The 23345-nt window shown below is 28.8% G+C and overlaps 1 protein-coding gene and 1 long non-coding RNA gene across 2 annotated transcripts in view; one reads left to right on the forward strand and one right to left on the reverse strand.

The window, feature by feature from the left end:
* The window catches only part of LOC111632468, an 80284-nt gene extending 75372 nt beyond the window's left edge, over positions 1-4912 (forward strand). Inside the window, exon 6 of the long non-coding RNA XR_002757872.1 lies at positions 4442-4912. This is a non-coding gene — a long non-coding RNA (uncharacterized LOC111632468). The remainder of the gene's footprint in view (positions 1-4441) is intronic.
* Positions 1-23345, reverse strand: part of LOC111632370 (tyrosine-protein kinase Src42A-like) — a 71933-nt gene that overhangs the window by 37906 nt on the left and 10682 nt on the right. Inside the window, exon 2 of the mRNA XM_023376816.1 lies at positions 10056-10177. Within this exon, the coding sequence (XP_023232584.1) occupies positions 10056-10177 (122 nt within the window). The remainder of the gene's footprint in view (positions 1-10055; positions 10178-23345) is intronic.

Raw genomic sequence — 23345 nt, forward strand, 5'->3', positions numbered from 1 at the left:
TTATATTTCCATATTCCAGACTTATAACAATATTCAGATATAATTTAAAATAGAATGGTTCAATAAAACATAATTCAAATGAATACAAATAATGAATATTCTCTCATTCTGATCATGCAATTTATTAACATTTTTCTTATGGCTTCAATGCTTTCCAAATAAAGCATCATATACTTCTGTATAATATACATTGTGTAGTATGTTTGTGTATAATATACATATGTATTTACTTTTTAGTAAACTATTTATGCAATCCAGTCTTTGAGCCCATTGCAAACAAGTCAGCATAACACAAAACAGATATTATTCACAAAGTTAAGATTTGAAAAACATCATTAAATTAGTAGTATCAAATTAATAATGATGAAATATTCAATACAGTTTTATATTTCACAGAATAAAGTGCATTAAATTTATTAAACATTTCATTATTATTCTGAAAACATTTTAGTAGTAATAAAATTGAAAACTTTTTTTATGAAACTTATTATGTAAGATATTGTTTTAAAGTTATATAATAAAATAAAAATTTATTTGAGTTATCACAACCAGCAAAGCAACATTTTAAAACTGAACTCCTGATATATTACAATCATGATTACTTAATACCTCAACATGACATTAATCCTTTAAAATTTAGAGTTACAACCACAAAATAACTTGTAGAAAGTAAACATTAAGACTTTTGATTAGTTGCCAATGTTTTCAAATCAAGCCACATGGTGAGTAGATATTTAGACCGATTTGGCATAAGTTCTAAATTTTTTTTTCGTATAGATCGATGCCAAATTGACATTATTTTAACTTTGTTCTAAATTGCAATCTTGGTAAATGTTTTAAGAGCGGGAAAATATAAAGAATCTATTCATTTTATTTGTTATTGTCATCCCGAGTATACTTATATCTTTTAAATGCATTCTAAAATTACACATAAAATTAAAACCAAACTTAATTTTAAATGATTGAGAATATATTTATTGGGCTGCAATTTGAAAAAATTGTAGACCTATAAATTCTGCCTGTCCATCCTTAATCTCAGGAATGGTGCTAAATAAATGAAATTCAAGACCAGATAGGGAAAGCTTAAGGGCAGGAGGCATCGATTAACTATATACGAACTTCTGGCGCAAACTGGAAGTTGCGCCAGAAGTTCGTATATAGTTGATGGAAGTTGTGTTATTTCAATTCAAAAATTTTCCCCCAATGGTGTTAGATAGACGACCGATACGACTTTATTATTAAAAGAAAAGTATGATGTACAGGGGCAAGACACTACAGTACTAATTTCAGGTGGAGAGCATATATTTTAAATTAAATTAATTAAAAATTGCAACCCAGCATTGTGACGATGTCACAATAAATAATTGCTCATTTTAACTTAATTCAAATTTATCTATAAAAGAATATAACTTGATTACTCAAATTAAACAAACCAGCAATTAAATTTTAAGACTACATGAAGTAAGAGGAAACTATATGTCCATGATTTTACTTGTTCGATGATGCAGAGGACATCATATTTAATGTGACAAAAGAATGGATAATACTGAAGTGTAGTTAAATGAATAAAATGCTTTCAAACTGCCTTTATTTTGATTTTGGAGAAGAAATAATCTAGGAAATGATTTGATGAATAAAACATATGGTTTAGTTCCATAATTGTACTGTACATTTCATAATGAGATTCCTAGTAATGATTGAACATAATAGTTATTCATAGATACACACAAATAAATAAATTGGAATCTTCACAATTTGTCCTTTTTACCACTACTAAACAGTGAAGTTGATAACTTACTGCAGAAAGTATATAGTGCACATAACATTATTTCTGAAAAGAGAACATAATACAAATGCAACATACCTTTCCAATTAAATGACACAAAGATAATTTTGACCTATTCACTCATAAAAGTTGCAATGTTCTTCCTTTAGTATTACTTAATAAGAAGACAAACACAAACGGTTCACAATTCAGATAAATTGACCATTCTTATGGCATCATGGCATAAGTCAAGGGTAACTTATACAGATGCATCTGCACTTAGTATTGTATCTTGTTCATGAACTTTCTGTTTCTAGACTTCACAACATATATGGTACTGCATCTGTGAAAATATGAGTGTTTTTCAGCACAACACTACTATAAATGACATTTTTCCTGAATGTTTTGTGTCTGACGTTTTTTCTTCTGTTTCAACAATACCACATATTTTAATCTACATTCTCATATTGTGTGCGCACTTAATTGTTAAATGACAAATAGTAACAAAAAGTAACCTAATACTGAAAACGGGGAAAAAATAGTAACAGGAATAAAAAAGTAACAAATAGTTGGCAAAGTAAAACACTTTTTAGCCCGGCATATAAAAAATATTTCAATTTACTGTGACTGTATGTTTGGGGAATTTATGAGACAAACCAGAATTTTGAATGAAAAATTTTGAGGCTGGCTTATATTCCACAATTTATAGTAATAATAAATTTATGCATCTGAAATACTTTTATAACAATTTTTGTATAAAATTATTATAAAATATTATATATCTGCATTAGTATTCATGCTAACATTTTAAAATTAGTTTTAAAAAATTGAATATATCTATTTTCATTACTAAAATTTTTATATCTAGAAAGATATCCTCTAATTACAATATATATAATATACTCCACAGAAATATAAGCAAGTATTGTTAAAATGTAATCATCAGCATAACAACTTACATCATAAAATGAATAAATGAATAAGCAAATTAACAATGCTTTATTTTCCTAATAATATAACAAAATTTTAATATTTTATTTAATCACCATAGACAAATTAATTTTTTTAGTTAAGTATTAAGCTTAATTCTATTTGATCAGGAAATTCTATCCCTAAAGTAAGATGATGTCATTTGATAAAAACATTATGTCAGTCTTCCTTTCTAAGAAGAAAGGAAAATTAAAATTTGTACACTGACTACTGATAGAGAGTTCCTTTTACGATCGAACAAAGAATTGAGAGAATTTTTTATTTTAAACAATTATCTCAAAAATTTATTATTCAGGCAGTTCTAGTCACAGTCAGAATATGAATTGTTTAGTCAACCACAAAGCATTTACAAAAAATTAGTTCTGCAAATTCAAGCCTGGAATAAGATTATATTCAGAATTTCTTTTTTTTATATTTGATTAAGTACTGTCAGACAAGGATTGTTTCTTGATGCAAGAGATTTTGTAAATACTCCCTTGATAAACAAAAATGATCAATTCTGTGATATTCCCACTACAATACAGAATGAATTGTTTTCCAATGACAAGGTATGTCTATCAAAATCATGGTGGTGGTGAAGAATCAAGGCAGGTAGCAAAGCCTTCCTTATAAAGACAAAATATTTTAAAATAGTTTAATTTTTTTTTACCTTTGCTGGTCACCTTCATTGCAAATAAAAATGAAGACAAAATTTTTTCAGAAAAATATGAACATATACATACATACATACACACATACATCTATATATATATATAAAAATGGACATGTGTGTCCCTATATTTCACTTTTCAGCCAAAACTACATATTGCACATGAATGGTGTTTGTATGTGGTAGTAGCCCCAAGTCTCCATTCGTGCACTATGGTGGTTGCGTCTCGATAGCTATAAGGGTGGGGGAGATATGGGGGCTTAAAGTGGTTGACTTCGAAGATTTTCTATTTCGATTTTAAAAATGTTCGAACCGTTTTAATTTCAAATTTGTATTTGAATTCAAATTGGTTCGATTATAGAACGATTGTAAACGTTCCAGAAAATTGATCAAATTGAAAATAGTTCATTTGACTGGACGTAAAAATTCTCTAATTAGTCTGGAAACGGGGGACCTAATCCTTGCATTCTGTGCTATAAGGGTGTGGGAGATATGGAGTTGAAAAACACACACACACACACACACACACACAATGCCTGATATATTAATGCTAAACCAAATGATTGCAGTAATTAATTGGGATATTTTTTGCTACAATTAATAATTAGAAATTAAGTAATTTGGTACTAGAAGTAGACATTAGGTGCCATTTCTTATCTAAATTGATGCCTACTTCTAGTACCAAATTACTTAATTTCTAATTATTAATTGTAGCAAAAAAATATCCCAATTAATTACTGCAATCATTTGGTTTATGAACGGTGACAGCCACTAACTCTGAAAAGTTTAGTTCTATCATAATGCTGAATTTCATGAACCTCAGTACAGACCAGAAAAATCATATATACCAGATGATGAAATACAGTACCATTGACACTAGATGGGAGTCAGCAACCCCTAGAAAATTACCACCCCTGTCCATTGTTCTAAATGACAAAATTTGTTTGATTGTTTATATTTTTAGGTAAACATATAATTTTTGTGAAAACATATAATTCTTAATATTTAAATTTTGAATAATTTTGTATATTTTTTAGCCTATGTACATTATTTAATAGAGAGGTTGCAGCTGAAGTTTTCATCTCTAAAAACATGAACTTCAAACATTTAGCACTACCATCTTAGAAGTCTAGAAGTTTGACAATGACATTTGGAACATTGAGTATGGTGAGTAGAAGTTCAGATTAAACATCTGCATTTTTCTGTGTTTTGGATTAAAATTATGACATATTTTATTAAAATAATGATTATTTAAGCATTTACAGATAGCATTGTAATAAAACAGACAATTTTAATCCAGAAATTATTTAATTATTCAATTTTTTGCAAGTGAAATGAAGTGACTATAGAATTTTTATAGTTGTGTTTATAATAGCTTATAATATTGTAGAAGTAGATTTGGTCTTTCACAGAGTCAGTTACCCTCAACAGCATAATTCATTTGTAAATTTCTAAAAACAATTTCCCAAGCTTCTTTTAAATTGTCATCTCCATATGGAATTTATAACCACCACTTCCTCAACAAAAGTATCGTAGGAATCACAACACTAATTAAAGTCAAAAATAATTAGTGTGTTATTAAACATCCTATATTTTAAAATAGTTTAATTTGTTTTTTTACCTTTGCTGGTCACCTTCATTGTTCTTGAGTTCATCTGCCAATTTATAACAAATCTCACTATACATTGTGCAACATAAACATGTATCGCAATGTGTTTTACTCAGAGTTCAGACATCAGATACGTACTTCTGCTTGCTGTACAAGTTTGAAGTTTTGACTTGGTCTGCAACCTCTTTAACAGTAGTAAACTTAAAATTTTTTTACGAGGTGGACTCCTAGATCCTCTTTTCCTCCCCCAGGTACGACCATCCCACAATTTGCTATAGTCACTCCTACTATATTGGTCTAGCTACAAACATCCTCACAAAGTACAATGATTGAGGTACAGTGATCATCAAGTAGCAATGGAAAAACAATCTGTAATTAGCTCAGCATTTAGCACCATCAACTTTGGTAGGCTTTTTTCAGCACCATTTCTAATGACATTCATGCAAAATTCAAGAACTTATGAGTTTGTGTACATATATGGGGAAGTAAATATTCAAACAAACAAATCTGTGTGGTTTTTTCATTTTTGAAAAAAAATATGATACAATAATGTATCATATTTTACAAATACAATAGAGAAACTAATGAACCACATAAATGAACTACACTTAACGTGCAGTTCATTTGTTCTCCATACTCTATTTGTGTCTTTATTACAAAAATATAAATATAGTATTTTGTAGTTTTGATACTCCAGTTCTATGTACAGCAAATTTGCATTATTGAAGTTATTTACTGTTTCCAAACAAGTTAGTAAATATATAACCCATACTTCTGTGCAGCTAAAGTCCACACGACAAAAGAGTAGATAGACCCTTCCAGCTCAGGCTGACTCATATGTCAGATGAAAGGGATGGAATGACACATGGATTTGATTCAGCTGTTTTGTTTTTTACACTTTTAAAACATTTTTATACCATCTTTATCTCTGATTAATATCTCAAGTTAGATAAATATTGTATGGTTTGGGATGTTATGTTTGAGTAACTGGATGTTTTATGAGTTGCCTGTGTCATTAACATTAGTTTACTCAACCTCCAATAGGAACTACAGTGTGACAAAAAAAAAACTCTTGTGACATGTCAGTGGCAAGTTTTTCTACGAGAAGAATGGATATCCAAATTGAACAGTAAGTTAACATCAAATTATTTGTGAACCCAGGCAAGACAGCTACAAAGACATTGCAGCTTCTATGTGATGCTTACAGTAATGGAACTTTACCTCACATGAGAGTGTTTGAGTGGCACAGGCAATTCATTTCAGGTGTGGGATGTCACAATTCACAGTGAATAATGACACAAGATAAAGCAAGACAGATTTTATTACATAACTCTTGACTAAAGTAAGTTGGAGATTACTTTAGTCAATGTGCAAGTGCTTTACTAAATCGTATCTATCTATGCATGTCCACCAGTGGCCAAGTAAATAAAACCACTAAACACAAACTCATGACCAACTGGTCATGAGTTTGTGCCTCACCAATAGGCTGGCCCCATGACATTTTCCAAGTTTTCTTAATGTTTGTAATACCTAGAGGGGATAGTTTCCTATAAAAGTCCTCCAGGAAGGCATCCCCCTCAGCAGATCATTCATGTTGCCATAATCAAATCAAATCTATCTACATAGGTGAATAGGCAGAATGGGTCTTTGCTGATATGGCCTCCACATTCTTCCAATCTGCATCCTCTGAATTTTTATCTGTGAGACCAGTGTAGACACTCCCAGTGATAATATGGACATGCTGCTGCAACTCATTGTCAATGACTGTACCACCATTTTTGGAAAATCTGAAGCCTTCAAAAGAGCACAATAGTCAATGCTACAATGTCTCCAATTATGCACAGACAAGTGGAGGTCATTTTAAACATTTCTTATGAGCTATATAATTGTGTGTGTTATGTAAGAAATTTAATATGATATTATGTAATAAAATCTATCTTACACTCAACACTGTCATAACAGATTTCTCAAAAACTGCCCATTTTCAGATACATTTCTATTATTTTTTGTTATTTTCCTCTGAGTTTCTGTTGTTTGTACTGTAAATTTTGTTTTTGTGAGAAGAAATTTTCTTTTTGTGACATTTTTACGAAAAGAGCATTGTCATTTCCATTTGGGACCCATATTGGGACCACTTTTACTCTTTTAATTTTTCTAATCATCTCAGATCAGTGTAACTAATTTCTGGATAGGATTTGAATTTATAATACAATGTCTTTGTTCAGATTCTATCATTTATGCTGAAATCATGAAACTTTTCATAATTAAAGGATGACTTTTTTTTGTTTGCAAATTCAATGAACTGTATAATTTAAAAAACACAGAGAAAAGTCAGTTTTAAAAATTGTTCAACAATTCCTACATTTGTTCAGCTGAAATAATTAAAATTATAAATAAAAAATATATAAAATTATCAATTATAGATTTCAGGGTTCAAAATTTGCAGTTGTCTGGTTGTCCACACAACCAAAATTTTGTTTAGACTATCGAATGTACTTTTGAAATTGTCCAGTAGGCAATCATTTTTTTTCTTTAACTTTTTAGTACTTTGTGCATATTTTATTTTATTAAATAGTAATTAGTGGTAGTAAAAACAAAACAACCAAAAGTCTGAGTCATCAAACTCTGCTATAACAACAAATCCAATATGGTTGCCACAGAATATGTAAACAGATAACATCAGAGATGAGGAAATAAAAAATTTATGTATCAGCAACTGGAAAAAAATATCAACAATTTATGTAAACATTTACATTAATAAATTTGTAAATTTGCAATTTAAGTAATAGTTATTTGTACAAACTGCAGAAAACTGTTAAATTAAAAAAAAGTCCTTAAAAATGTATTATAACTGAATACAAGACAATCAAATGATAACTTTACTCTCCATTTCATTTAAATTAAAAATTTGATTCAAACTGATAAAAATGTTTTCTAAAACACGTTACTAAATTAAAAACACATCTTTAAGATGTATTTTGTGGCACTAATTTTTTTTTGTTTTATACAAAATAAAACACAAAGCCAATTACTGCTGTATGCTATCGGACTAAATAAAGGCTATAATATTAATAAATTACCAAACGATTTGATACTAGAGGGAGGTGTTAGGCACAATCTCTTAAAAAATTTAATAATTATAATTTTTAATTAAATAATTTAGATTTACTGGAAGAAAAGAATCAATCCAGAGTGGAACTTGAACCCACAATTGCTGCTTACTGTGAGAATGTGCTGCCAATTATTCTACCCGGTTGGCTTTGGTCATACAATGTATCAGGTTTTAATAGAGTTGTTTGTATATAAACGTCTTGCCAGGGTATACAATTGCCAGTTGAGCACCTTAAGAGAGATTTCACAGGACGAGGGTGCTTGATGCATCCCCAGTCGTCACCACAGTAACTGACGATGGTGACAGTTATATAACATTACGGTTATATCATAATGTTATATATACTGGAAGATGAGATCAGACTGGAGGTGAGGGTAGTGTAATTGGCAATGCATCCGTAAGTAAATGTCAGTTGCGGATTCAATTCTCACTCCAAGCCAATTCTTTTCTTCTAGTAAATCTAAATTATTTAATTAAAGAATTATAATTATTAAATTTATTATGAGATGGCACCTAATGCCTTCCTCTAGTATAAAATTGTTTGGTAATTTGATAATATTATAGNATATTTCTTTAATTTTCAACTCTATTAATTCTTTTATAGAATGATGAAAAAGTCACAGCATCTATCTGTATTGTATCATTTGTAATACAAGCGTACAGTGACTTTTTGATCACTATAAAATCTTATCTTTTATCTACTTATGTATTAATACAAATATCATATTTACTTGTACTGTAATATTATATTATTTAAGCATATAAAATTTCATATATAAACAAGAGAGACAAAGATTTTTTATAGAACACAGTAAACGAGTACAATAAAACTTATTCTGTTTGATAACTTATCTTCTTTTTTTATGCATCAGTAATAATTAGCAATATTTAAAGACGAACCATGAAAACATTCAACAAAGTAATATAAATTAAACACTAGTGAAAGTTAACATGTAATATTAAATTTATTATGAGATGGCACCTAATGCCTTCCTCTAGTATAAAATTGTTTGGTAATTTGATAATATTATAGCCATTATTTAGCCTGATAGTATATGGCAGTGGTTGGGCTTTGGTAATACAATGTATCGAGTTTTAGTAGAGTTGTTTGTAAGTAAAATACAGTATGTAAGCTTATTTTTGCCAGGACTGATAATTTCTCTGTAATAGACAAGTCTTCATTTTATTCAAATTCTGAATTGAAAAAGTTGTACTGTTTTAAATACAGATATTTCTGTATTTAAAACAGTACAACTTTTTCAATTCAGTAACAGTTTATCTTCTGCCAAACAGTTCATCTATCAGATTCTAATCTTCTTAAGTAACAGTTTTACTTTAAAAATTAATGGGTGCTAACACCTGATTAATAAATTCATTAATCAGCTGTTTATATTTTCATTTTACTTATATGTAGTACTGAATAATAAATTTTATTTAATAAGTATACAAAACTAGAATTTATTCAATAAATTTTAGTTTTGTTTAACTGTTAAAAAGAATTTTAGCTTGCAATCTTTAATGTGATTTTAAATACTGTAAATATCAGAATTATTTTTTATTTGCATTTTTAAATGTAATTTTAGTTCATTAAAAATGTTTTTTAACACACCAAATAGGAATTTATAGACTTACTCAATGTTTCTAAGTTGGCATCTAATGTAAACAAATAAATTGTAAATTGCCCGAGATGTTCAAGATTTTTTCATGTATAGACCTAATGAATGGCTGTATAAGGTTCACGCAATAAAAAGTTTTATTTTTTATGTAAGTATGTAATTACTTTGTATTACCTGGTTGTTTAGAAAAGATATACTGTATATACTGTACAGTTTGAACAACTGATTTCATTACAGAACAACCAGATTCTAGAGCTGGTTGCAACACTGGACAACTAGCAAATTTTCTTAACTTATAACTCTGGATATATTACCTGAAAGTGAAAAATCATTTCTTCGGCTTTCACTGTCACGAATTAAGAAAGCGCCATGTTCATTTTCTGGCAAAAGTAATTTTTTCTCTGCTTCTATCCTTTTTATCTTTCCAAAATACCATCTGTAAGAATTAGATATATGGAATTTATAATTTTAAATTTATTATGAGATTATTGTAGTAATTTATTTGTAAACTTAATAAGAATAAAAATTACGATATTTCACATCTTTAAAATTTATAAATTAGTTTAAACATAATACTATCAAAATATAGTAAAAGATTGTAATTTTCTATTAAATAACTTTAATTGTAAGATAAAAAACCTCAAATACTTAACAAGTACTTTTGACAAGTTAAAGTTGTCATCCTTGAGTAAAATTCAAAAAATAAACATTATATTAAAAATTTAAAACTGTTTTTAATACTTACAAGTATACATAAATGTGAAGTATTATAAAACTCTCAAAAAATTTTTTAATCTAAATTTTTTTTGTATAATTACTAGATACATACCAATATCAACTTTGCCAATGTACTCTACTGGCCTACCAATAAACTGGCTAAGAATTGCCAAATAATAATATTTTGTCAGCTAATAAAATATTATTATTGTGATGTATTCTTCTTCTCCCTCACTTTCCAATGAAAGTGTTTCTTTCATTGGAAAGGGAGGGAGAATAATTTGTGAATAATTAGAATAATTAGTTTGTAAGGAACCAAGTCTGAGCTTTATTTTTATTTTACTTTTATTTTGCTTTCATTATATTTTGTTTGGGGCTTATGTTTAGTTAAGACGAAGGTTTCCTCACCATTCACCTTAGTAACTTAAAAATAGAAGAAAAACCAACTCACCGACGAAAGAAAAGCGCCGTAGAAAAACTCGCGCACACTTGCGCTTCCCGAGCGGAAAAAAGTAAGTCCGCACCGACGAAAAAGGGGGGGAAGACCCCACAACCCAGTTAGGAATCGCTAAACCTTAAAAGAATAAAGCATCCCAATAATTGTTAAAAAGAATAATGTAAAAGGTTAGCGAAGTATTGTCGGAAAATAATCTGCCAGATAAACAAGAAAAATTTAATGTTACAGATAAGTATGTAAATGAGGAGAGTGATCTCATTCAGAATTGTGACGTCACCTCACACTATAAAGCCTCTAACTCAAGTGAAAACGAACGAGGTGAATTCCTGATAGCAACGAGCTTTGGTGAGCTTCGTAGCAGTGAACGAGAGAGGTGTCCGATAGGATTTTGAAGTTATTCTATTTATGGATTAACGATTATAGAAAGTCTTGAGAGTTTGAGGAAATAGGTTCCTAGTATATTGAGGTGACGATTAGGATCTTTAATTTATAAGAATTATTGTTTATAAGTTAATTATTTGATTTTGTCGAATTCCAAGGGGAATAGAATTAAGTTAGAAATAGATTGATTTGAGTTTGTCGGATTGATTCTGTTGAATTTCATTGAATAAATTATTGTTTGATTTTTACTAAATACTGTATATAGTTTATTACTAGAAGTTTAATTAAATATTTGATTTTGTTATTGACAAACTTTGTCATTATTTAATTCGGTGCACGCTTAAAGTCCAGGCCTGGCACACTAACGCGAATCCGCGTAAAGTACCTGTTAGGGAACGGCTATTTCCGGCACACAGTAGTGTCGATAATCGTTGGAAAGTCGGAAAAATAATATAGTACTTTACAAGTTACAAATCGACACCAATTTCAACATCCTCTCTCTTTGCAATCCAAAGTTTCGCTGCCCAAACACTTCTGGCATCGCCATGTTTGGTGTTCACTTGCAATTGATACTCCTCCCCCACATAGCTGCACACCTCCCACTAGTCACCATTTTAAATACGGACACAAACCTTCCAACAAAATTTAAAATTGATAGATTACCATTTATAGTTTACTCATAAATTATATTATTAACTATAAATACCAAACCAAATTTAAAGATGTGTTCAGAACAAAAAGGAACAAGAGCAACAGATGAATTGACTTTTTCTTCTAAAAATCTTATTCCCTGACTGTCCAAGTCTGTACGGACCCTGTGTACTGGATGTATCAGGTCCCATCCTTCAGAACCTGACTGTCCCTTTATGAACCTGATAAAAAAAAAATCCACTAGTGCCCACAAATAATAAATGGTAAAAAAAATGACCACAAATAGTCATTTGATCATCATTCAGAAACAATACAGAATGACCATTATACTGAGGAATAAGTACCAACAATCAGTTGTTCATCATTGAAAGAAGTTCTCATGATAAAAATAGCACATCCTATTGATTATCAAGTATTAAAGAAATATCAAAATGTATTACAAAAATAATTGCAATAAATGTTCAACATTATTTGTTAATTGAAAATAGTATGCAATCTTGTCTATATTTGGTATTATATATGGCTGATACTGATAATTATAGAAGTGCTGATAATGGCCAATTATCTGTACATCCTTAGTAATTACTAACAGTAAATATTTATACTACAGACTAGAATAAAATTAATTAATGAAAGACTCATTTTAAGAGCTTTATAAAGTGAAACCAACTGTTCTGGCAGATGTCAGGTTGAACAATTACAAGGATTCATATTTAATATATGTAATGTCTCCTAAATAAATAGCAAGTTGGAATTTGTACAAAACTGTATCTGTTGCTTTTCAGTCCAAACTGATTCTAAGAAACAGTCCAAGACAGTCCTAGTCAGCTCAGTAGTATGCCTTATCTGTGGTTCAAGGGGAACCCTATTAAATTAACACTCCTAAACCTTATAACTCCAGTAATAAGGTTTAGGAGTATATAATCCATGTTCGAATATAACTGGTTTTTTAAACCTGAAGAAGACCGAATGTATGGTTGAAAACGTTAGTTTGCTATTAAATGTTTATTACTGGAGTTATAAGGTTTAGGAGTGTTAATTTATACATTCTCCAGTATACGCGTAAGAAGATTTGAGGAACCCTATTATTTAAATAATTTTTATATTACCAGTAATAATTTTTAATCACAAACAATTTCAAATTTTTTATTTCCCAAAAACTTTATAAAATTGAATTTAATTTAAATAACTACTAAACCAGGGGTGGCCAATAGTTTTTGCCCCCAGGCCGAATTGGAAAGAAAACTTTTTTCACAGGCTGAACCAGAGGCTGCCCTAGGAATATTTTGAGGTGATACAAGATCTCATTATGGTGTCACCCTGTAGAAACTAAATTGTACATAGAGATTACAGATACATTTTTCATATTATCATGCTTTATCAACACTCTACGCCGTGCTTAAGAGATTTGTAATGGAGCGTTAACTCTAAACGCACAGTGAGTGGTTTTTTTTTTTTTTTTTTATTTAGGTGTCAGAATTTTTCATCAAGCTATTCGGACTTGAGTAGCTAATATTGATAATCGCGGGCCGCATAAATTCATTAGATGGGCCATATATTGGCCATGCCTGTACTAAACACACACTATATGGAATGTATTTACTTCACATTTATTCTTTGTAATTTGTACTTTGTTAGATATGAAAATAGAACTAATAAGTCCTGAAAACATTAATCTGTTTCTAAAGTTATGACTTTTATAAACTTTCATGCATTTTAAATTTATTTGTTATCTATAGGTTTGATTGTATGTATAGTACTGTACAAAGTGTGTTCAAAAAGTCCAGAAGTCAACATATATAAACAAATATATATATATAATAAAAAATAGGATACAACTTTTTTAAAATAACACTTCTTACCTTCATATTATATATAATAATAATAATAATAAAATAGACTCATTCTTGAAGCTTATTGCCAAACCTTAGATCAAATACACACACACATGCCTGTATGTGTATTTGATCTAAGGTTTGGCAATAAGCTTCAAGAATGAGTCTATTTTAAGTACCAGATCCAATTCAATGCTATCTGTAGAGAGTAGTAGTTAGTAGTAGAGAGTAGTAGTACTATATTCAGTAGTTTAAACATATCCAAATTTGGTATGGTAATATTTCAGTAAATGATGATGATATTCCCATAAAAAAATTAGAACCAAAACTTGCCACTATGGCACTTTTGTCACTGCAAGCAACAAACAATATTTTTACAAGACACTCATGACATGAGAAATCTTAGCAATGCAGAGGATACTGCTCAGTATGATCATCATCATATTGATGTAAAAATGGAAGGCAACAACTCACACCCCTTCACCTCCTGAAAATACTTCTTAATTAAATAAACATTTTCAGCTCATTTAATAAGCCTTCTTCAAGTTAGCTGAATCAGAATACTTTCCAGTGTTCTGATTCTTCACAAAACTGGATGAATGAATAAATAAAAACACATACCAAAAAACCTTAATGTATTGCTAGCACAGAACTTTAAGTAATTTGTGATACATTAAGTGTTTTTAGTGTTGGTATGTGTTTTTAGTGTTCTGATTTGGTTGTTAACCTGAAGAAAGCTTATCAAACGAGCCAAAATACTTGTTTAATTAAAAAGTATTGCTGGAAAGTAAAGGTGGAGTTGTTGGCCAACCATAACTGATCTTCTGTGATGTTTCTCACACAAAATTTGATACTGTTTTTGAAGCTGCCAAATTTATGGCATATCCTTGATAACTAAAACTTTGGTTGTAAGAACTACAACCAAAAAATCCAATACTGAGTTGCGTAACTTTCCTGACTGTTATCAGATTTTATTTAAAAAGTAACTTTATATTATTAATTATAATAAATAAAATTTGTTTGTGGTATCATCTCTTATGAGATTCTGTAATAAAAAAGTTTCTAAATTAATTATTATAAAATGGCAAAAGAGTTAATTTAGAGAGTAGAAATCAGTTTTATAAAAAAAACTGTAAATACTAGTAACAAGTAAAATCTTCATTAAGTCCAACCTCTGGAGATATGACACATGACCCTCTCTATCACTCCATCTCCTCAATCTTTAACAATCAAAATTTAATAGCCTCAACATTCCTTATGTGCAAGTTATCATGCCAAATTTTGTTTCTTAATCTTTATCCAGTCATGAGATATTAAAGGAAATGAATGCCAACAAACACACACACATGGAATTTTTCCTGTTTCTCAACTTTTTCAGATTCAGGGGTCTCAAAACATTGAGCTTTGCAAAAAACAGAGGGTCAAATATGACACAATTCCAATACTTTTTCTTGTTATGTATACACAACATCCAGAAAAGTAAAATCACATGGAATAAAATCCAAAGGTCCAAAAGATTACAAACAATTGAACTGAACAAGATGATGAACAAGCAGTTAATGTTAATGACCTTTTCTAATTAAATTCAACCACAAGTAGCAAAACTGATGCTTTTAGCTGACCCACAAACAAATACTTTATAAAATTTTAAATAAATCATTTATTGTAAAAAATATTTTTACATTATCAATAAAAATGAATACTGGAATTTGATAAATTTCATAATAACTTAAGTATTTTTTCATTATATTGTTCCATTATCTTGTGTATCTTTTATTACAATTATTATTAAAAAATTATAATGAATTATTTTTTTTTAATGCAATTTTAAATGTATTTAATTCTAATAATTTATACTGAATAAAAAACCAACAAATAAACTATTTTTAATAAATGTAAACATATAATAAAACATAGCTTTAATTTTTAATAGTCAAACATACCTATAAACATATTCTTTTTGAATTAAAATTAAGATAATTAATTAAATAACAGAATTTAGTCTAATGATAGTCTAATGGTAGGTGGTTAAGCCACCTAATTGTGCTGAGATTAATAATTAGAAATTAATTTTAAATTTTAATTAAACAAATTAGAAAATTTTTAAAGAAATATATATATTTCTTTAATTTTCAACTCTATTAATTCTTTTATAGAATGATGAAAAAGTCACAGCATCTATCTGTATTGTATCATTTGTANAATGAATTATATATACATATACAGTCATCACATTGGGTACTGTGTGTCAATAAAATATTTTAAGGGGTTATAAATAATCATTAAGCAAACAAAGCAGAGGTTAACCTCTGCTTTCTTGGAGTTCAAATTCTAGAAAATCTTTTCTACAACCAAGAATTTTGAAATTCAATTTGAAGTTATCATCATCAAAACTGCTTCCTACAAGAATGAAATCTCATCAATTTTACATGTTTATCCCTACTAAACAAATTGGTAACAGATCCAAAAGTACTGGATGGAGAAACAACTTGTTTAAAAGAAAATGAACTAGCATAGGTCAGCAGCGATTTTTGAATTCAAGTTGAAAGATTCAAATTTCTCACCCATAGAATCTCTATGAAAATTTTTTTATTAATGTTTATAAGAATCTTCAGATCCAAAACATTTGAAAATAAAGCCTTTGAATTCATTTCAATATAACTTACATTTCAAAATTTTAGAAAGTTTTCATGCATTTTTTGATTTTTTCCTAAAAATAACATTCCAATGTTTGTTGAACCTTTAAAAGAAAAGCATATCTTAAATGAGATGTTCATTTTTAATGTTTGGTATTAAAGAGAAGCTATATCACAGTCAAATATTTATCCATATATAAATAAAAATACCTTTGTATGGCATTTTCTTTAATATTAATGGGTCTTCAAAAGTGAAAATTACAGTAGCAATGTTATTATCTGAAAAGTATGCAATATACCTGAATTTATACAGTAAACGTCTGTTTTCATCTCCCATTTGCATTCAAATTTCTTATTTACTATCTCTAGAAAGCACTGTAAACAACAATTGTGGTTCTGTAATAGAGAAGGCATTTTGAGTTCTGCAGTTCACAACATCAGAATCACTCGTCACTGTGCAACACAAGTAATCTGCAGGTACTGTAGAATTGTGACTGATGTGTAAGGAACGACGACGAGTATGCCTTAGCGAGGGTAGGAAGAATTTGAGTATTATTTGGACATGTACTGTACCACATGACTCGAGGTGTATGCTTGAGAAATTGTAATGACAAATGTAAAACTTGAACATTTTCCCAATGTTTTAATGTACATTATGATGTTCTCAGATATTAATTAATATAATTATAATTTAAAATTGAGTATTCTTTGAATATTGTAAGAATATTTAAATATAAATTAATGAAACAAGTTAACTAATGTTTCTATAATAAAAATCACTTTTCACTAAATTATGGGGCTGCAATTTCAAAAAATTGTAGACCTACAAATTTCCACTGTCATTGTCCATCTGTCCGCCTTTCCTTAATCTCAAGAATGAAGTTAGATAGACGAAAGATGAGATCAAATATGGAAACCTTAGGGGCAGGAGGCCCTGATTAACTACATACAAACTTCTGATGTAAACTGAAAGTCATGTTATTTCAATTCAAAAATTTTCCCCTGAAATGTGTTAGATAGATGACCAGCACAACATCTATCTAACACATTTCTGATGTACAGGGACAAGCCACTACTAATTTGACGTATAGAGCATATATTTTAAATAATTTAAAAATATGGTTAAAAATTGCAGCCTGGCATACTGACAATGTCACAATAAATACATGCTCATTATTTATTATTACCTTTAAGTATTAATTCATCTTTATTATAATTTAATTGCCAATATGAGAGATGAATGTTTTAAGACATTATTTCTTGTTCTCCAAATAGTGGGTCTGAATGCTGCTTCAGGTACAGATATAGAGAAATCTACTGTATATTTTTATCAATTATTTCTGTATATTAATACTGTTATTTTTGTTAACCATTGCTATCATATCTTACGTTTATTTTGTATTGGCGTATAATTTTGTATTTTTATGTTACATGCTCATGCGAGAAGAGCAATTTAAAAGTTATTAATCCTCCTTTTTCTCAAGAACTTCCTAATGTGGGATACACCATTTTCCATCAAGTCCCTTAATTGTTAATATACATAATGGTAAATTAGCATAACAAAACACAAATAATATAAATATTTATATACTTGTGAACACTATGTTAACCTATTTATTCATAGACTTATTACAAGATGAGCATTACAAAATCAATTTATTTTCCCAAAAAAAGTATGCATTTCAGACCTTATGTTCCTCATCAGCTTTTTTTTTTACAAATATTTATGAAATTGACACATCCACATCTACAAAATGCACAATAAAATCTTGATGTTTGGTAAAATACCAATAACAAATCCAAACATTTTCTGCATATCTTTTACAATGCTATCTTTTAATTCTAAAGTCGGTAGAGACAAACCCTCTCTAAGACATGTTTTTAAATACCAAATGTCAAACATTCAACCGATACCTTTCGTTTTGTAAGATTTCCTCTCTTAATGTGTCAGACTTTCTATTATCTTGGCTGTCTTCTCCCCTCTGACGGAATATAGGCATTTTCTTAATATCCAATAAATACTATAATACGCTTCTTGTCTAGCCTTGGTATATACTTGTGAGTGCTACATTAGCCTCTTTATTCCTAGACTTATTGCACCATCACTTGACACAATAAATAGATTTTCTAAGGCAGATCCTGTGTCCAGTGATGGTGCAATAAGTCTAGGAACAAAGAGGCCAACATAGTGTTCACAAGTATATATCAAGGCTAGACAAGAATAAATATTTATGTTCCTTGCTTTCTAACTAATACAGTTAGTAATGATAAAATGGTACATTTTAAGTTTTATATATATATCTTTATATAATAATTTATTAGTAGTAAAATGTGTACACTTTCAGTATTGTTCAAATTATATTTCAATGCAATACGATTACTATATTTACTCGCATATAAGACGAGATTTTTATTCATTTTCCACTGCTTCAAAAACTTAGGTCATCCTGTATGCAAGAGCGAAGGATTCTTTGCAATTTTGCAATAATTTTTCTGAACTGTGTATTCACAATTTTTACCAGATGCTCACTCTGTGTTTAAAAACAAAAGTATTTTATCTGGGTTGTTTGAATCATTCTTGTGTATTGTCAGGAGTAAAGATGAATAGCAATAGGAAAAGCAAAGCTCTTGAACTGAATTCCAAATTGAAATTTCAAAATCACACAGGAGCCCGATATAAGTTTTAATCCATTCCAATGTGAAGACAGATGATTATTCGAAAATCAGAATTCAGGGAAACTCATAAGTGTGGATTCAATGGAGAGTGGATTTGACTGTTAAGAATTCACAAAAAAGATTCCTGATTGTCCAGCTTTACATGAACAAATTATGTTATCGATTTTACCAGATTTTTCCTTAAAGTTTAAAATGCCAGTAATTTTTGCAGGACAATGTGTGCATTTACATTCATTTGATATTTTATTTGTGATTAAATGAAATAAAATTAGAATTGTATTAATAAATCTAATTTTCTTTATTTTGATCTTTAAAGTCACACCTTGTCCTATATGCGAGATCATCTTATACATGAGTAAATACGGTATTATTATTATATTATGTACATTATTTCTAATGAAGAATTTTTTTTAGTGCCAAAATTCAGTAAATACATTAAAATTCACTGAAAATGTTGAGGATTTATATAACACAATGTCAGAACAAATTTCCATAATCACATTTTGAAATAATGATCTAAATAACAGATTATAAAAAAATATATGAAGCGTGCAATGGCATAATGTTGTAAATGCCAAAAAAGAAACTTTTCAGGAGAGGTAAAAAACCATTTTTTCTAATGAATGAATTCATTTCAATTTTACAATAAAATGGTAAAAAACTCACTGACTTACAAATTCTCTGGAATATCAAAATGATGTAAATATAAGCCACAACATGTTATGTGCCAAAAGCCATGAGACTTGCACTCGGGCTTTTTAAATGTTATATTTTCTCATAAATTCATCTTCAAAATGTAGCCAATATCGCCACAAAACTCTTACACTGCCAATATTGCTACAATACTCTTTTGTGGCAGAAAACATTGCATTCAGAATTCAATTCTTCAATAAAATGTATTTAGAAAAAAATAGCATTGCATGCTTCATATATAGTAGGCTCCACTTATTGTGATCATTTTGGGACTGTAATAGTAACAATAACTGACTAATCAAGCTGCATAAATATATAAGTATATAACTTCCACCAAATAAACAGGTCAATGAGCATATAGCTAGTTTAACCCAAAGGATCTATTGCTAAAGAGGAAGTCAAAGTTCAGGACCTTTTGGCACTAGAGACAAAAAAATGGTTATTCATTGATTTTATTCTTTCTTTGTTACAAAATACAAGTTGAAAACTGCAAGTCTTCTCTCTCTTGTTTATATATGCTTCATGCCTAAATCAGATGGCGCTACAGTAAAGCGTTCTCTTGCGGTGGAAATTTGAAAAACATAGTTACAAACACATTTATTTACATAGGTGTAATAAACATAGTTTTAAAGAAAATTTTATTTCCTGTCACTTTTGAGGATGATTTTTTGTAGAAAATCCATTAGAGCAGGGAAAAATTAAAATAAACAGGCCATTTTCATAACGTTACTCACAGTATTCAAAAATTACCACTTTTGGTAAATATATTCCACAAATGCACATACAATACATAAATCTAGTTGACAAATTCCAGTACAAATTGCCCAAAGGAAAGTTAATCATCTATATTACATCTTTTTTAATCATTTTTTAAAATATAATTAAAATTTAATGTTATGAAAATGTATGCTTTATGCTTAAAATAAAAATATGAATGCAAAAATTCAAATCTCTTTAATGTCTATTGCAAAAGGAAACAAGTACATGCAAGATTTGTTGTCATAAACAGCACATAAACAGGACTGATAAAATAATCAACAAACATAACTTAATGACCAATGGAAAATAATTAATGCCTTTTGCTCACGCAGGGCCGGACTTGATAGACACAAGCATGCAGCACATCTTTCTTCTTTATTTCAGGAATCAAAAACAAGTTTACCACAAGCTAAGAATAAGCCAGCAACTTTAAAAAAAGAAGAATACAAACAAGCAATAAGGCTTATCCAGATCTTCTGAAACAAGAAAAATATATAGAAACAAACCAACACATATCTCCAGCAGCTCCAAGTGTAATATACTGATAGAAAATTTCAGATATTATCTTCTCGATGAAGAGTGTGTTGCCGAAAAATGCCATGGTTCTCCAGATGCCATTGTCAGAGACAGTGACAGACATTATTGTTTATTGGAAATAAAATATCCATCAAAATTTAGGCAAATAAAAGTAAAGCCTGCATACAGCATTAATCTATGCCTTTCTTCCTAACTGGGTCTTTTTTCATTTGAAAAAAATAGAAAAAAAAAAAAAAAAACTATCCCTGTGGAATTACTGTAAGAAGTATTACATCCTACTATGCTACAAATATTGTGTTTCTTTATTCCAGAGGATAAATTCACCAAATTTGTCATGTTAGCTCACTCATAATTCTGTTGTTTGTAACTACATAGTTCACTATTTTACCACAAGATGTTTCCATCAGTAGCACAAAACACTTAAGCAGGGGCCTATAATACTCTGTTGGCAACATTTCTGAGAAATAAATTTATGATTTATATATTAAAACTAACTATAATTATTACCTCACCAGAAGATAATCCTACAGCCAAAATATTTCAAAGTAGTATGGATTTAGAGCTTTCTTCATAACACTACAATTAGTAGAAATCCTGGTTTTATTGACTTTGACATTAAAACAATTAAAAAATGTGTAACTTGTAGACTTATAATTGCTTATTATGTTTGGGACATGCTTATGATAACATTAAACAACTGTTAACAATAGCCATAATTACAATAAACAAACTTTATTGTGTATGTTTTAAAAACTTCATTGCTTGAAATACATTTGTAAATTCAGAATATAAGAAAATCTAATTCATTCTAACAGAAAAATGTATATTTGAACATACTTAAAACATGGATTATTTGTTTTATTAATTATTTTTACTTCAAATAATGTAAGCATCTCAAATATACTATCTAATTGATTATTTATACAAAAAAAATTCTAATAAGCAATTTTATGAAAATAATAAGCATCATTTAAAAAAAGTAATAATTATATTAATTTACACAGACATTAGTGTGCATTAATTAATGCAGCATCATAATATGAACCTTGAATATATATAATTAACAGTTCTTACAAGAAAAAATTATATTTAATGATCTTATGTTAGAAGTAAAAAGTAGAAGTTTTCCTATCTTAAAGCATTTAAAAAGTAATTTTGAAGTTCAAAACTGAATTTTGACACTTCAAAACTTTATATTTATCTAAAAATTCACATATTTTATAGCTTCTTAGAAGCAACTTTTTTGGATATTATTCAAAATCATTTCAAATGAAGTCAAGCTACTATTGTACATATGATTATTTTCATATTATTATAAAAATTATATTTAATTGTAACAAAAAAATTTTTGGTATTTCTTCATAATCTCTACAATTAATAATCAAGATAATAGGTCTTATGGCAAATTATTTCAACTTAAGGCCAATGTTTAAAGGTCATTCAAAAAAGAATAATTTGTAACCATATAAACAGTGACAAATTGACTAATGTTCAATTTATCATTGTTTATATAATTACTAAATTAAGTACAACATAACTATTTACTGCTGTAATCATTTGGTTTTCAATCTGTTAAAAATTACCAATTTGATAATAAGGTTTAAAAATTAATTTAAATAATTAAATTATATTATTATATTATTATAAATTTGATAATTTAGAAAGTTAAATAATTAACTTTCTAAATTATCAAATTTATAATAATATAACGCTACCATTTGTATTTCTGCTAGAATATAAACATATATAAATTTTTAAGTTTAAGTGGAAGAAAAATCTTATTCAAAACAAAATCTATTTCCAAACAATAAATCAAAATTGCTAGACTTAATAACTTATCTATATCATAAAAAAAAATTACTGAAAGTGAGCATGAATTGCCACATTATTAGCCTTAGTAATTTTTTAATTTACTATGCAATCCTCACGTATAAGCTGTAGAAGCAAAACTTGCACAGGAATATTAACTTTTTTGAGGATAAGATAATCTAGTATATAACCATGCCCTATAGACAAAGTTATAGGATAATTTATATTTCACTGATTATTAATTAAGAGGTAACGAACCAATTATCCTTAGTTTATTTATTAAGTTACGGAAGTGCCTAGGGAGATGCCTTCTGTGAGTTCTTTTTAAGGGTAACTGGCCCCTATTCAGTCATTACAGACATGGAGAAAATCTGGAAAACTCTGCGAGGCTAGTCTGCTCTGGTGAAACGCAAACCCATAACCAAACTCCCAGTGTTCAGGGAACAGAACCAC

This window comes from Centruroides sculpturatus, unplaced genomic scaffold (assembly GCF_000671375.1).
Source record: "Centruroides sculpturatus isolate CEXI.00-Female unplaced genomic scaffold, Cexi_2.0 scaffold91, whole genome shotgun sequence".
Lineage (NCBI taxonomy): Eukaryota > Metazoa > Arthropoda > Arachnida > Scorpiones > Buthidae > Centruroides > Centruroides sculpturatus.